At 45.2% G+C, this 13,848-nt stretch overlaps 1 protein-coding gene across 1 annotated transcript in view; it reads left to right on the plus strand.

Annotated features, from left to right (window-relative positions):
• Positions 1–12,864, plus strand: part of LY86 (lymphocyte antigen 86) — a 63,162-nt gene extending 50,298 nt beyond the window's left edge. The window contains exons 5-6 of the mRNA XM_011984599.1: positions 7,495–7,547; positions 12,426–12,864. Coding sequence (XP_011839989.1) covers positions 7,495–7,547; positions 12,426–12,509 — 137 coding nt within the window. The 3' untranslated portion in view covers positions 12,510–12,864. The remainder of the gene's footprint in view (positions 1–7,494; positions 7,548–12,425) is intronic.
• The last annotated feature ends 984 nt before the right edge of the window (positions 12,865–13,848 follow it).

A 13,848-nucleotide genomic window follows, 5' to 3' on the forward strand; every position in this document is an offset into this window, starting at 1 on the left:
GGGCTGAGGGGATGTGGCCCAGACCACTAAAAGCATATGCTGGTGGGACCCAGCCCAGACCACTAAAAGATTACACTGGTGGGACCCAGCCCAGTCCTGGGCTACAGGCCCTGACCCAATAGGGCACAGCTGGATTTCTGATCCCATTCAACCCTGAGCCAGGCACATTCTGTGCAACTGTATGTGGAGGACCAGCAGAACCCCCTCTGAAATGGAGCAGCCAAGCCCGCAGCACTGAGAGTCCCGGAAGGACCCCTCCAGGAGAGACACAAAGGACTCAGAGGCTCAGAGGATAAGAGTTGAGTGGCCCGGGAGCTTGAGGAGCTGCCAAATTAGGACACACTGAAAAATAATACTAAAAAGTTACAATTAGGCCTGGCCTAGCCTGGAGCTTACCTACCCACAATGCCGGGAATCCATGGAAACCTGAAGAAACCTCCAGCCTTTAGGGCCTACTGGGATCTCGCTACAGTGACATTCGCCCTGAAGGCAGTGGACACTCTGATCTGTCCCTACCCCAGGCAAGTTTATTATTACCTTAAATGAGAGCCCTAACCTACCAGCTCCAAGGCTTAAGGGAACAGGAAGAACTACATCCTCAAGGGTCAGAGAGACTGAAGAAAGCAAAGCTACAGATCAGAGGGAACATGATGAGGATCAGTGCCTGGGCCTTCTCCATCTTCTGGATTTGGGTCTCTTGGGAAATACCCAGAGGCGGGGAGAGGAATAAAGAGCTCACTAAAATAAAGCCATGCACTCCCTCCCCGCTCCTCCAGAGACAATGCTCTTGGTTGGTCTGGAACGTCCTCCCCACCTTCCTCTTCATCCTCTAGCCCCTCAGCTTGGTCCTCCGCACGCCAGATGCCATCACAGACTCTGAGCTCCCTCCCACTTTGCTCTTGGCCTCACCTGGAGGGGAGAGGGAGGGCTGCATCCTCCCAGGTTGACACTGCCTCCCTGCATGCAGGTATCCCTTCCAGATACTGATTTCATCTCCTTTGGATATATATATACCCAGAAGTGGGACTGCTGAATCATATGGGAGTTCTATTTTTAATTTTTTGAGGAATCTCCACACTGTTTTCCACAGTGGCTGTACGAATTTACATTCCCACCAACAGTGGGAATTTCCCCCAGAATTATTCGCAGTAGCCAAAATGTGAAAACAACAGCGACAGATGAATGGATAAAGAAGATGTGGTCTATACACACAATGGAATATGATTCAGCCTTAAAAAAGAAAGAAATTCTGCCATTTGCAACAACGTGGACATACCTGGAGGACATTATGCTAAATGAAATAAGGCAGACAAATATTGCATGATCTTACTTACATGTGGAATCCAAAAATAAAAGTCAAACTCACAGTAACCGAGTAGATGAGTGGTTGGCAGAGTAAGGAGTACAGGAAAAGAGGAGATGGTGGTCAAAGAGTGCAAACTTGCAGTTAGAAGATGAGTAAGTTCTGGAGACCTAACGTACAGCACAGTGACTACTGTTGATCACAATGTATTGTACATTACTAGCAGAGTAGCTCTCAAGTGTTCTCACTACACACACAAACACACATGTACACACATAAGCATGCACACACACAAAAATGCACATACATTCATGCACAAATGCACACATGCACACACACACATGCAGGCACACACACATGCACACACAAACATACACACGAAAGGTGACTATGTGAGGATATGTTAACCACATTATACAACTTAAATATACAACTTAAATATATATAACTTTTATTTGTCAATCATTTCTCAATATAACTGGAGCAAAAAAGGACACTGCCTCCCCTCTGCCCTGCCCTACTGGGCCCAGCAGCTGGGAAAGGAACACAAAATGCTAGGTAAATGAATGAATGATTTTTTAAACAAAATATTTGTTCTTGATATGCCAATTGGCCTAGTCATCATAATTATAACTCTTGAGTATTTTTATGCTGTTAATTGCCCTGAAAATGCTTAAGTATTAATGACATTTTATAATCAATTTGGGAAATTGGCAGGAATTCCAGCAAGATCCTAGAAAGGGCTAGGAAATGGGGAGAGGGTCGCCTAAAAGTGTTCATGCAGTCAGCAGGCTGCATCTGCGCTGGTTATTGAGAACAAAAAGAGGCAGACCAAGACACAGGACCAGCCGGGTGCAGTGGCTCACGCCTGTAATCTTAGCACTTTGGGAGGCCAAGGTGGGTGAATCGCTTGAGCTCAGGAGTTGGAGACTAGCCTGGACAACATGACGAAACCCCATCTCTACAAAAAACTAAGCAGGCGTGGTGGCATGCACCTGTAGTCCCAGCTACTCAGGAGACTGAGGTGGGAGAATGGGAGGATCACTTGAACATGGAAGGTGGAGGTTGCAATGAACCAAGATTGTACAACCTGGGTGAGAGAGCCAGACCCTGTTTCAAAAATAATTAAAAAAAAAGACACAGGCCCTCATATCAAGTTGATGTCACCCAAAACCCTTGGGACCTTTTATTTCCACAATTTATAAACCAATTTTCTCTTCAAAAAGACACTCAATGACAATCACCCAAAGATCTGGGTCAAAAAAAAAAAAAAAAAAAAGCTGATACTCAGAAATGACTTCAAGTATTCAGAACCAGGGAGGTGAGTTTCTTTAATCCACTGCACATTAAAAACTGATAAAGATTGCACATGAAAGAAACGGAAGAAATGGGTGCAAATATACTGGGGTTCTTTTTATAGTCCTGGAGTGTGAGAATGTTAATTAAAGGAATCTCAGAATTGGAGAGGATCTGAGAAAGGACAGAGTGAAAATTTAATTTTAGGTATTGTTTTATCAGATTTAAAAAAAGACAATTTCATTAGTTACTTGCAGTTATCTCAAGAACTTCATGAGCCCCCCAAAAAGCTCCAATTGAAGCTGTAAACTGTAAGAGACCAATTTAATGAAAACCTCTCAGCCAAGTGAAGGACCTCTTAATGGTGAAGAACACAAATGAGCAAACCTGGGTGCATTAAATGAGCACAACAAAATATTAGGTATCATTAGAGTGTTGTTCTTCAAAGAGTCATACTCGTCCATTTTTTAAAACAAAAGTTTTTTTAAAAAGGCACAGACAGAACTTAGCAGTTACATACACTGGCTCAAGCAAGAAGCTAGAAAACCTAGTCTCATTGCATATTTCAGCTTCCACCAAATGAACGTCCATTCTGTTACTCCTTTTCACACCTCGGTGAATAATAATACAGTTAATAACTAACTGCCATTTCTACTCTTCCTTGGGACCACATTCTGCTCAGCGGCTTTACACACGAGTTCTCTAGTCCTCTCAATGCCCTATGGGGAGGCATTGCTATTTCTATTTTGCAAGTACAAAAACTGAGTTGCAGGATGGCTGAGCAAATTGCCCAACATCACTTAGCTAGTGAGTCGGAGAGCTGGGTCTCAAACCCAAGTCTGTCTGCTTCCTAGGTCAAGTCATTTGCACTGTGCCACCATACAGCAATTTGTAGAAGCATAAAGCAGGTATGAAACCTGCCCAAGGGAACCCAGCCAGATCAGACAGGGATGGCACACCGGTCCTTGTTCTTGGACCCTGCTCCTGAGCCCCACTGTGTCCAAACCCTGACAGCCAGCAGGAGTGCTCTTGGCTTGTTCATGCCTGTAGCAGCCACATCCTTGAGCTGCAAGCAGAAGGCACCCAATCCAGCCAACAAAAGCAAAGGGAATTTCTTGAAAGGACATTTAGGAGTCACAGAATTAGCAAGAAAGCTGGAACACCAGGCAGAAAGTGGGCAGCTCTAGAGACTGGTGAGCTGCAGTGAACACTTCTCTTGCCAGAACAGATTGAGAAGGGGTCTCTTTGTCTCTCTGCTCTGATTGTCTTGGCTTGGGTTAGAGAGTATCTACTGGGAAAAAGACAACTTCCAAAAAAGAAATCATGTTCCAGTAGCTGAACCACTGCAGTGCATATCTGTTAGGGGCACGATTAGCATAGACTGCAATGCAAGGGGTGCGCCCTCAGGCTGGGCAAAGCACCAGCATGACAAATGAATCCCGGGCAGGCTGTCCCTCTGAACCCTCTATATGTAACCACATATTAGTTACAGTGCCTACATGTGCTGCTAAGACAGGTTAAGTAAATTGCCCAATTAATGAAAAAAGAACTCAGATTCAAGCCCAGATAGTCTGACTGCTGGACATGTGCTCTTAGCCACAATGTTTGTTTGCAGTGCTGGGGAATTACAGGGGAGGCAGTAATCACTGAGGGGCTGGGCAAGGAGTCATCCTTCTTGCTGACTTCAATACTGATGTGGATAGCCCACCAAGCACCATAATGTCTCAGTTTTTTCACCCCCTTACTTTCAACAACCATTTCCATCTCTACACCTCGACCACCATCTCTCATGTCAACCCTGGATATCTTAGAGCCTGTAAAAATGCACCATTTCTGAAATCTAAATGTCAAGCCCTCTGCCATGTGGCTTCCTCATATCCTGCCAGCTCACCAATTCTAGCACCTTGACTGCAATAATAGAAACTCCATTCAATTCTCTCCCCGATTGTTACCATCAACAACTCCCTCCTGCCTTCACTTTCTTCCTTACCCACCTTAGATTCTATGGTCTATTATTATAATCTTTTCCTTGCCTCTAACCCAACAGCCTTGACTTTCTCTCCTTTTCATTCTTGTCCAGTGAAACTCCAACCCAACCACTGACCTTCAGTAGCACTGGAGCTACTAAGTGTCTCTAAGAAAATATACATCTGGGCTGACTGGAGTATCTTTAAATTTATGGCCACAAACCTCAAAAAAAGCACTCAACACTGCCTAGAAATCTTACTATATTTCTCAAGTAAATTTCTTCCCCACTGTCCATGAACATTGTATTCCTCCTTTTGCTGCTCAACACAGCACAGGCCTTCGCCATCTAGTGCCTCCTACAAGTCTGTGGACTTCACTGCAAAAAACAAAGTGATCAGACAAGAGCCCCACTATTGGTTTACTGGCCCATCTACAAACATATCTACACCTGAACTCATTCTGCTCTGTTTTCGCTCCAACAATGGTGGGAGTAATTTTCATGCTTCTCTCAAATGCAGGAGGGAGTGTTAATAGCGTTCCTTTCCACCTTCTTAAACTCTTCATGTCTTCAGTTATTCCCTCTTCTGCAACTTCAATCTCTCTTTTTACAAGATTACTCCCTTGGAACAACAAATATGGTACAGTATCTCCCATTTTGAACAAAGAAACAAACCACTCTTAATACCACACTCTCCTTCAGTTATCCTTTTTTTTTTTTTTTTTTTTTTTGCTTTTGCTTCCTCTCATAACAAAACTCTTACTTCCTCACCTCCTTATATCTCTTCAGTCCACCCCATTCAGGCATCTGTACTCACCTCTCCAGTGTTCTTGTCAAGGTCATCAAATGACCTCCATGTTGCCAAATCCACTGCACAGTTCTGTTCTCATCTTACTCAAACTCTCAACAGCAGCATTCAGCATGGCTGGCAATACCCTCCTGTTTGAAAAACATTCATCTCCTGGCTTCCTTGTTCCTTCACTCTCTGGCTACCCTCTCACTCCACTGACCATCTCTTCTTAGTCTCCTTGGCTGGCTTCTCCTCAACCCAACCTCTGAATGTTGGAGGGCCTCAGGAGGTTCTGTCCTCTCCTCTGTTGATTAATTCTATCTCTTTGGGGTGAGGGGGGCATCTCATCCTGTCCCATGGCTTAATCACCACATGTTAATAACTCCGATATTCATAGCTCCATTCCTACCTTTTCCCTAAAATTCCAGACTTGTATAGCCAACTGCTTCCAAGGATCCTTATTAACCATATCCCAGAATTAGAGCTCTTCAATCATCACACACACACACACACACACACACACACACACACACTGCCTCACCAGGCTTCTCTAATCTCAATAAATGGCACCCCCATCTATCCAGATATTCAAACCAAAACCTTCCTGGCCCCCACTCTCTATACCCACTCATTGGTGGGTGCTATTGGCCAACACAAATATTATCTCATTCATGTTCTCTACCTCCACCACCACCACCCTTCACCAATCCATCATTTACCTTGGCCACAGAAGAGCCTTCACACTTGGCCTCTTCTTTGCATTCTTTATACAGCAGAATGTCTCTGCAAAACATAAATTAGCTATTTTGACATGACTTTTAACACATTTTCCACTGGAATGAAATCTGAACTCCCTACCATTTCCTGCAGGTCCTGAAATATGTCACCCCTTAATCTTTCCAAGTTCTTCTCAACACAGTTCCTCTTGTTCACTGTGCTTCAGCAGACCCATCTCCCTCTGTCCTTCCAATTTCCTAAACTCTTTTCCACATCAAGGCCTCTGTCTTACTTTGTTATTCTGAGATGATCTTCCCCCAACTCTTTAAATGCTTGGCCCATTCTGCTCCTTCAGGGCTTGGCTCAAATACTACCTCCTTATAGATGCCTCCATGACTGCCACCCCGTGGAACATGGTGCTTCCCAGTTCCTGGCATTAGCGAGTATTCATGGAGTGCTTCCCAGGTGTTGTTATTAGTGCTTTTTATTGATTACCTCTTTTAATTCCTACCACCCTAGGAAGCAGGTACTCTTATTGTCATTATCTTACCCATCTTGAAAAAAAAAAAAAAAACAAGGAAACTGAGCCCAAACAGATAACAACTGTCCATAGTCAACTAATCCTGGGACTTAACCCTGTGCAACCTGGATCCAGCCTGGCCCCTTCCCCACCACACCCTCCTGCCTCTCTCATATTACTTGGTGTCTCTTTCCAGCACTTGTTACAATCTGGATATTGTCTTGTTTAGTTATTTCTGTACCATCATTCTCCTCAGTAGAATATGCATTAGTTCATTTTCATACTGTTATGAAGAAACACCCAAGACTGGGTAATTTATAAAGAAAAAGAGGTTTAACGGACTCACAGTTCCAGAGGGCTGGGAAGGCCTCACAATCATGGTGGAAGGCAAAGGAGGAGCAAAGGCACATCTTCTATGGCGGCAGACAAGAGGGCCTGTGCAGGGGAACTGCCCTTTAAAAAACCATCAGATCTCATGAGACTTATTCACTATCACAAGAACGGCACAAGAAAACCCACTCCCATGATTCAATTACCTCCCACTGGGTCCCTCCCATGACACACAGGAATTATGGAAACTATAACTCAAGATGAGATTTGAGTGGGGACATAGCCAAACCGTAACAGAATATAAGTAATGCGTGGACAGAGACTTCTTTTTTCCATCCCAGGATCCCCAGGGCCTGCCACATGGAAGGTGCCCGACCAATATTTGTGGCATGAATGAATAAGTGAATGAATGTAGATCAGGTGTATATCAGGGAATGAAAACATTTCTAGCAATAGCTGCTCTTATTTTGGTGCCAACAATTGTCACACATCAGTGTGACCACAGAACATATGAATGAATCATTTTTTTAAATGATTGAATAACATCATGTATGCTTTATATATTTTTTCAGAGCAGATTTACTATGCTGGGCCTGTCAATAATCCTGAATTTACTATTCCTCAGGTAAGATATTACTTAATTCTTGTATTAAATAGTTTGTTTCTGGAAGAAGTCTAGAAGAAGGGGGAGGGAAAGGAGGAGAAACCAAGAAGGAAGAGGAGGAGTTAAACAATTTAAAACTTATCCATAGGCCATCCCTGCAAAAACCCTTTCTTCATAAAACTGCTGCTTCACCGTGGGCACTTGAAATTTCTTGACACGCTGACTTTGTCATTTTGGCATTTAATATTTTACATGTCGGTGAACCTTAGGGAATCCTCCGAATACAAACCTCCCACTGAGAGGGATGCCGGCGTCTTGTCCAGCAGAATTGCGGCATCTGTGGGGTTCCATATGGCAGTGCTGCTGGGCTGTGTGGGCGGCACCACGCATGTGCTGGGACTGTGCTCAGGAGGCTGGCGGTTCAGAGAAAGGAAGATGCACAAGCCACGGAGGCGTGAAGGTCCCCCGGTTACTGTCCTTTCACTGTTACTCATGAGCTACCACTAAGTCAATAAAATGCCCATATCCTTAGCATTTGCTGGCAAAGCTCACAGCTCAGAGTAGAATTTTCCACTAATTCCTTTCTGTTCAAGATAAAGTGACGTTATTAAATGGCTCAATTTACATCACTCTGCTATAAGCAATAAATGTTCAATATGCTACCCCTAAGATAATTTCTTTTTTTTTTTTTGAGACAGAGTCTCGTTCTGTCTCCCAGGCTGGAGTGCAGGGGCATGATCTCAGCTCACTGCAACCTCCGCCTCCCAGGTTCAAGCTATTCTTCCACCTCAGCCTCCCAAGTAGCTGGGACTATAGGCATGCACCAACACGCCCAGCTAATTTTTGGATTTTTAGTAGAAACAGGGTTTCACCATATTGGTCAGGCTGGTCCGAAGTCCTGACCTCGTGATCCACCTGCCTCAGCCTCCCAAAGTGCTGGGATTACAGGCCCCTCAGAGAATCTTATGGAATAATATGGAAAGGATCACAAAAATGTGATCTTTTAAAAATGCATGCTGATGTATTTAGTACCTGTGAGATTTGATTATGCGTATATAATATGTAGTGATCAAGTCAGGCTATTTAGGATGTCCATCACTGAATACATTTTTGTTAACTATAGTCACCCTACTCTGCTGTCAAACACTGAATTTATGTCTTCCATTAACTGTGTGTTTGTACCCTTCAATCCACTTCTCTTTATCCTCTCCCTCTCCTCCCCTCCCTCTCCACTCTGGTATCTATCTTTCCACTCTCTATCTCCACGTGATCATATTTTTTAGCTCCCACAGATAATTGAGAATAAACAATATTTGTATTTGTTCCTGGCTTATTTCACTTATGATAATGACCCCCAGTTCCATCCATGTTGCCACAAATGATAAGATTTTATTCTTTTTTATGGCCATATAGTATTCCACTGTGTATATACACCACATCTTCTTTATCCATTCATCCACACATGGACACTTAGGTTGATTCCATATCTTTGCTGTAGTGAATAGTGCTGCAATAAGCATGGGGGTGCAGTTGCAAAAATGTAACCACTTTAAATAGTTTTGTTTACAACCTCATCCTTTCAGTTCTCCAAAACCTGTATATGGCTGAAGAAAAAGGTAGGTCTCTTTCTCCATAAAGAATCTCTAACTTAGTTTCACCTCCGGGTTTGTTTCCTTTCTTTCCCAGCCTCTGTGTTCCTATGTCAGAGTGCCATCTTGCTACCATCTCGGATTTCCACTAGCATTGCTCTTGTAGCTGGGAAGTCTCCAGGCTTTTCCCTCCGGAAATCTCTAGAGTTTTCTCCTCAGGCCTTTCATTAAAATACAAAAGTTTTGTAAGAAAGAAAAACTACACCTCTCTTCACTTCTAGTATAAAGTACCTAAACTGTCCCAGAGAGTTCCATTTTTCTTTAAATCTTTGCTATTTGAATTGTTTTTCTTTCCCCATTGTCCTTCTGACCCTCCTCCCGACTAGAGGCTGACTTAAAATTTACTAACAATTGACTTTCACTTTTGCATTGTTGGCTTATTTTTAACCCAGTTACTCAGCAACTGTTATAAGATAGAGCGGAAAAGAACTTCTTAAAGTCAGAAAACCCCTTTGAAAGTAGGTTGAGGGGCCAGGCACAGTGCCTCATGCCTGTAACCCCAGCACTTTCGGAGGCCGAGGCGGACGGATCACTTAAGGCTGGGAGTTCAAGACCAGCCTGGCCAACATGGTGAAACCCCATCTGTACTAAAAATACAAAAATTAACCAGTCATGTTGGTGCGTGCCTGTAATCCCAGCTACTCGGGAGGCTGAGGCATGAGAATCGCTTGAACTCAGGAGGTGGAGGTTGCAGTGAGCCAAGATTACACCACTGCACTCCAGCCTGGGCAACAGAACAGGACTCCATCTCAAAAAAAAAAAAAAAAAAGGAAAAGAAAAAGAAAAAAGAAAAAAGGTTGACCAGATATGTAAAAAAGCTTTATTTGAATCACCTTACTATGCAGAAAGGAAGTGCAGAACCTAAGTTCTTCAACTGCTGATGGTACTTAAGCAGGTATTACCCAGTATGAGGGCATCGTATGTACAGAGAGAGAGCTGGAGGCCTTAATCCCAAAATGGGCTCCCTACACTGGTCGCAGGTCAGCCGTGGACGGCCCGCAATGCACAGAGGCTTTGCTTCTTAATATGGAACAGACACAGTTCAAAGTCTTTTGGTTGTAAAAGACCTACCCCATATCACCTCCTCCAACCAAATCCTCCAGGGATGGGCTCTGGGCTAATGGCAGTTCCCATGTGGCCAAAAACGCTCCCACTCAGCGCTCAGTCTCCAGGGCCTTGGTATTATTTCCCTCTGAACTCATCCAACCCCTTGGCACAGATTGAAGCCCTCCCTGGCGTCCTCTGTCTATGCCTCCTGTTTTCTGAATGAGAATTTAGGGGATCTTTTAGGCTCCCGAAGCATGTGGACCACAACTCATAAGCACAGCCTGACCTGTGTATCGCCAAAGGTGCACCTACAAATTCCTAACTTGCAAACTTGTGCCCTCCTCAACAGCAGAAAAGCCGCACTCAGTCCTTCCCTACCCTGGCCTCCTGGCCTCCCAGCACACACCTCCACCTGCCTCCAGCCTGGCACGCTTGCCTAAATACTCTTATCTCTTGTACCAGAGTCTGCGATGTCTGTAATTCATAATCTAGAACCCCTTCCTTCAAATACAACGGCTCCTCTTAGGCTCATAACATAGTAATGAAAAATTCATGTGGTGTTCAATACATTTGTAGGTGTGTACCTAAATGCACATAGAGATTTTAAAGAAAAGTACATGAGGAGGAGGAGAAGGATGAAACACAATGAGATATAAATTTGAGCCAGTCTTTACTCATAATTAATTCTCTAACATTTGGACTGCTTTGGTTATATTCCTAACACTGTTTCTAAAATTACAGCTGCTCAATATTGGAAGAGTATGACTCATGGGAGCTTCTAGAATCATGGAATCACACCCCAGGCGCCATCCAGAGCACAGCCTGGCTCTCTTGAATACATTTCAGTGTCGGGGACTCCACTCTCTTTGGAAGCTCTGCTCATTGCTAGAAAGTTGTTCACTTCTAACAAAAGCCACCTCTCATGCAGTTTCTCTCCAGTGGTCTCACCTACTCCTTCCCTCTTGCTTTGTACAGATTAAACTCCTTCCCCCGTTGGGTGACAGGCAATTCAAAGATGTGCCAGCAGTCTCCTGGCCTCCTCTGCCACAGTCCCTCTGCTCTGCTTGTGACCCTCCCAGCACCCCAGAGCATTTTCCTCTCCAGATCAGTGTCTACAAACACGTCACCGCTCTGTGGCTGCTGGGGTGCAGGGCTGGGGCGCTGGCAGCAAACAAAACCGGCATGGCTCTTCCATGGTCTTCACAGGACCTGGCTGCCCGGCGGCTTCTGCCAAGCTGACTGCAAAGGAAGGGAGACCTCCTCACAGCGTTGCTGCCAGCAAGGACCCCCAAAGGCAGCCATTCTTTCTGTGACGGGGCATTTTGGTTTTGTGCTGGTGAACTGTGCTCCCCGGGGTCTTCTCTGTCTCAGCATACAACCCTTTCTCCCTCCAGTTGCTCAGGCCAGGAGCCCTGGAGTCACCTTTAACCCATCTCTTTCTCTCCCACCCACTTGCATGTCCTCAGCGGATCCTATCGGCTGTTCTTTCAAAATTTCTCTAGCACCCAAACCCTTCCCCCACCTCCACCTCTAATCCAGGTCATCTTCATCTCTCACCTGTATTCCTATAATCACCTCCCACCTGGGCTTTTCAGCGAAGCAGCCAGAGGGATGCTACTGACACAGGCGCCAGGGCAGGCCACCCACTCCTGACCCCAGTTCCTTTCAGAGTGGAAGCTGATGTCCCCACCACAGCCTCTGAGGTCCTAAGAGTCTGGCCTCCTGTGTCACCCTAACTTCACCCCCACCATCCCCCGCTCTCCCTGCAGCCCTGCTCGCCTCCTTCTGCCCCTCTAAGGTGGGGGCCCCAACTCATAGCAGGACTGCACCTTCTTGCGTCTGCTTCAGGTCTTTACCTAAACGTCGTCATCTCAGCAGGGCCTCCTTTCACCACCCTGCTCAAAATTGCAGAGCAGCACTCACCTTGACCCACCCAGTGCTTCCATCCACTCCCTTCCTGCATGAGTTTTCTCCATGACACGAACACCTGACGTACCATACGTAGTCACATATCACAAGGCTGGTCTGTCTCTCCCAGAGATGCTGGAAGCTCCGCGGGGCAGCAGTTGGCTTGTCTTGTTCTAACGTTAGCCACAATGTCCAGAACATCACCCAGCACATAGAAGTTTCTCTGTAAATATTTGTTAAATGATTAATTGTACCGTGGGTCACACGTCTAATACTTGACCTGTGCCCCTTGCAGGGAGAATACCAGGTTTTGCTGGAACTGTATACTGAAAAACGGTCCACCGTGGCCTGTGCCAATGCTACCATCATGTGCTCCTGACCGTGGCCTGTAGCAAAACTCACAGCCAGCTTCATCTCACGGGACCTCCAAGCTCCTCTGACTGAACCTGCTGTGGGAGAAGAAGCAGCCGATGACAGACAGAGGCTCTACAAAGAAGCCCCCCAAAAAGTGCAGCTGCTAAGTTTAGTCCCAGGACCAGACATCCCCAGAATCCACAGATGTAATGAAGTCCCCGAATGTATCTGTTTCTAAGGAGCCTCTTGGCAGTCCCTAAGCAGTCTTGTGGGTCCATCCTTTTTGTCTAATTGGTCGCCTCACACCAGACTCACCTGCTTTTCAACTTCTTAGGAGTGCTTCCTCACAGTTACCAAGAATAAAGGAAGCTGGCCACCATTGTTCATTGTGATTTGTTCAAAGAATCTTACTACAATGCTGTAGTTAAAAAGTCATTTCCTCCAGATGCAGTGCCGGATGCTGGTGCAGCATAAGCAGTTCCAAGAAATTCAGGAGGATGACAGCCTGGCTAAAATTAGAGCGCTGGGAAAATGTGCCATTGCTTCTCCTGGCCAGGCCCCCACCCTTGGACCATGAGGGCCGAGAAGCTGATGCAACCCCACGAATAGGGACATCATCCTCTCGCTTATCCAAACACTCATTTCACCTTCATCCCTCAAAGTGTGATTATACTTCACCTCAGCACACAATGGCATTCATTACTGCATTTATTAATTAATGCAAGGAATAACTCCTGAGCATTTAATGTCTATCAGGCACTGTGTTCTTAAGTTGTCTTTTACGCTGCTCTCCATAAATGAGCATGTTGCCTATCCTACTTCCAGAGTCATTTCTGCGGCCCTGTCTTCTCTCATGGAATGCACCGACCGCATGGTGGGCTCCATGGCCCCTCCACCATCTAATGCCCCTGTCCTTCCAGTGTCCCTGCTGGCCCTCTTGCTCCTGCTAAGGGGCCGGAGTAAGGTGGGTGAGTTGACACTATCATTCATAAAAATGCCACTATATTAGAGATTAAAGGAGAAAAAGCTCCATAGTTTAAAAAACGGTAGTTGCTATTAATCACTATTTATACATTGTTAAACCACCTAGAATAGTAGGTCATAAATGCCTGGCGAACTTTAAAACCAGCATCTGAGGTTTTCTGGGTTATGAGGAGACAAAATTACAGCAGTGTCCTCGCCTTGGCCATAATGCTTGAGAGAAAAGACGTGCATGGCCATACTAGGCTCAGGAAGAAACCTCTGAACGTACATGGGGGTGACAGTGTTATGCACAAGAACAGCAAATGATTCCTCCCCGGGCCATTCCCTCTAGCTTGAGACATTCACCTCCCTCCCTTTTCAGTAATCATCACTACGAGTAG

Source organism: Mandrillus leucophaeus, unplaced genomic scaffold, assembly GCF_000951045.1.
Source record: "Mandrillus leucophaeus isolate KB7577 unplaced genomic scaffold, Mleu.le_1.0 Scaffold27, whole genome shotgun sequence".
Taxonomy (NCBI): Eukaryota; Metazoa; Chordata; class Mammalia; order Primates; family Cercopithecidae; genus Mandrillus; species Mandrillus leucophaeus.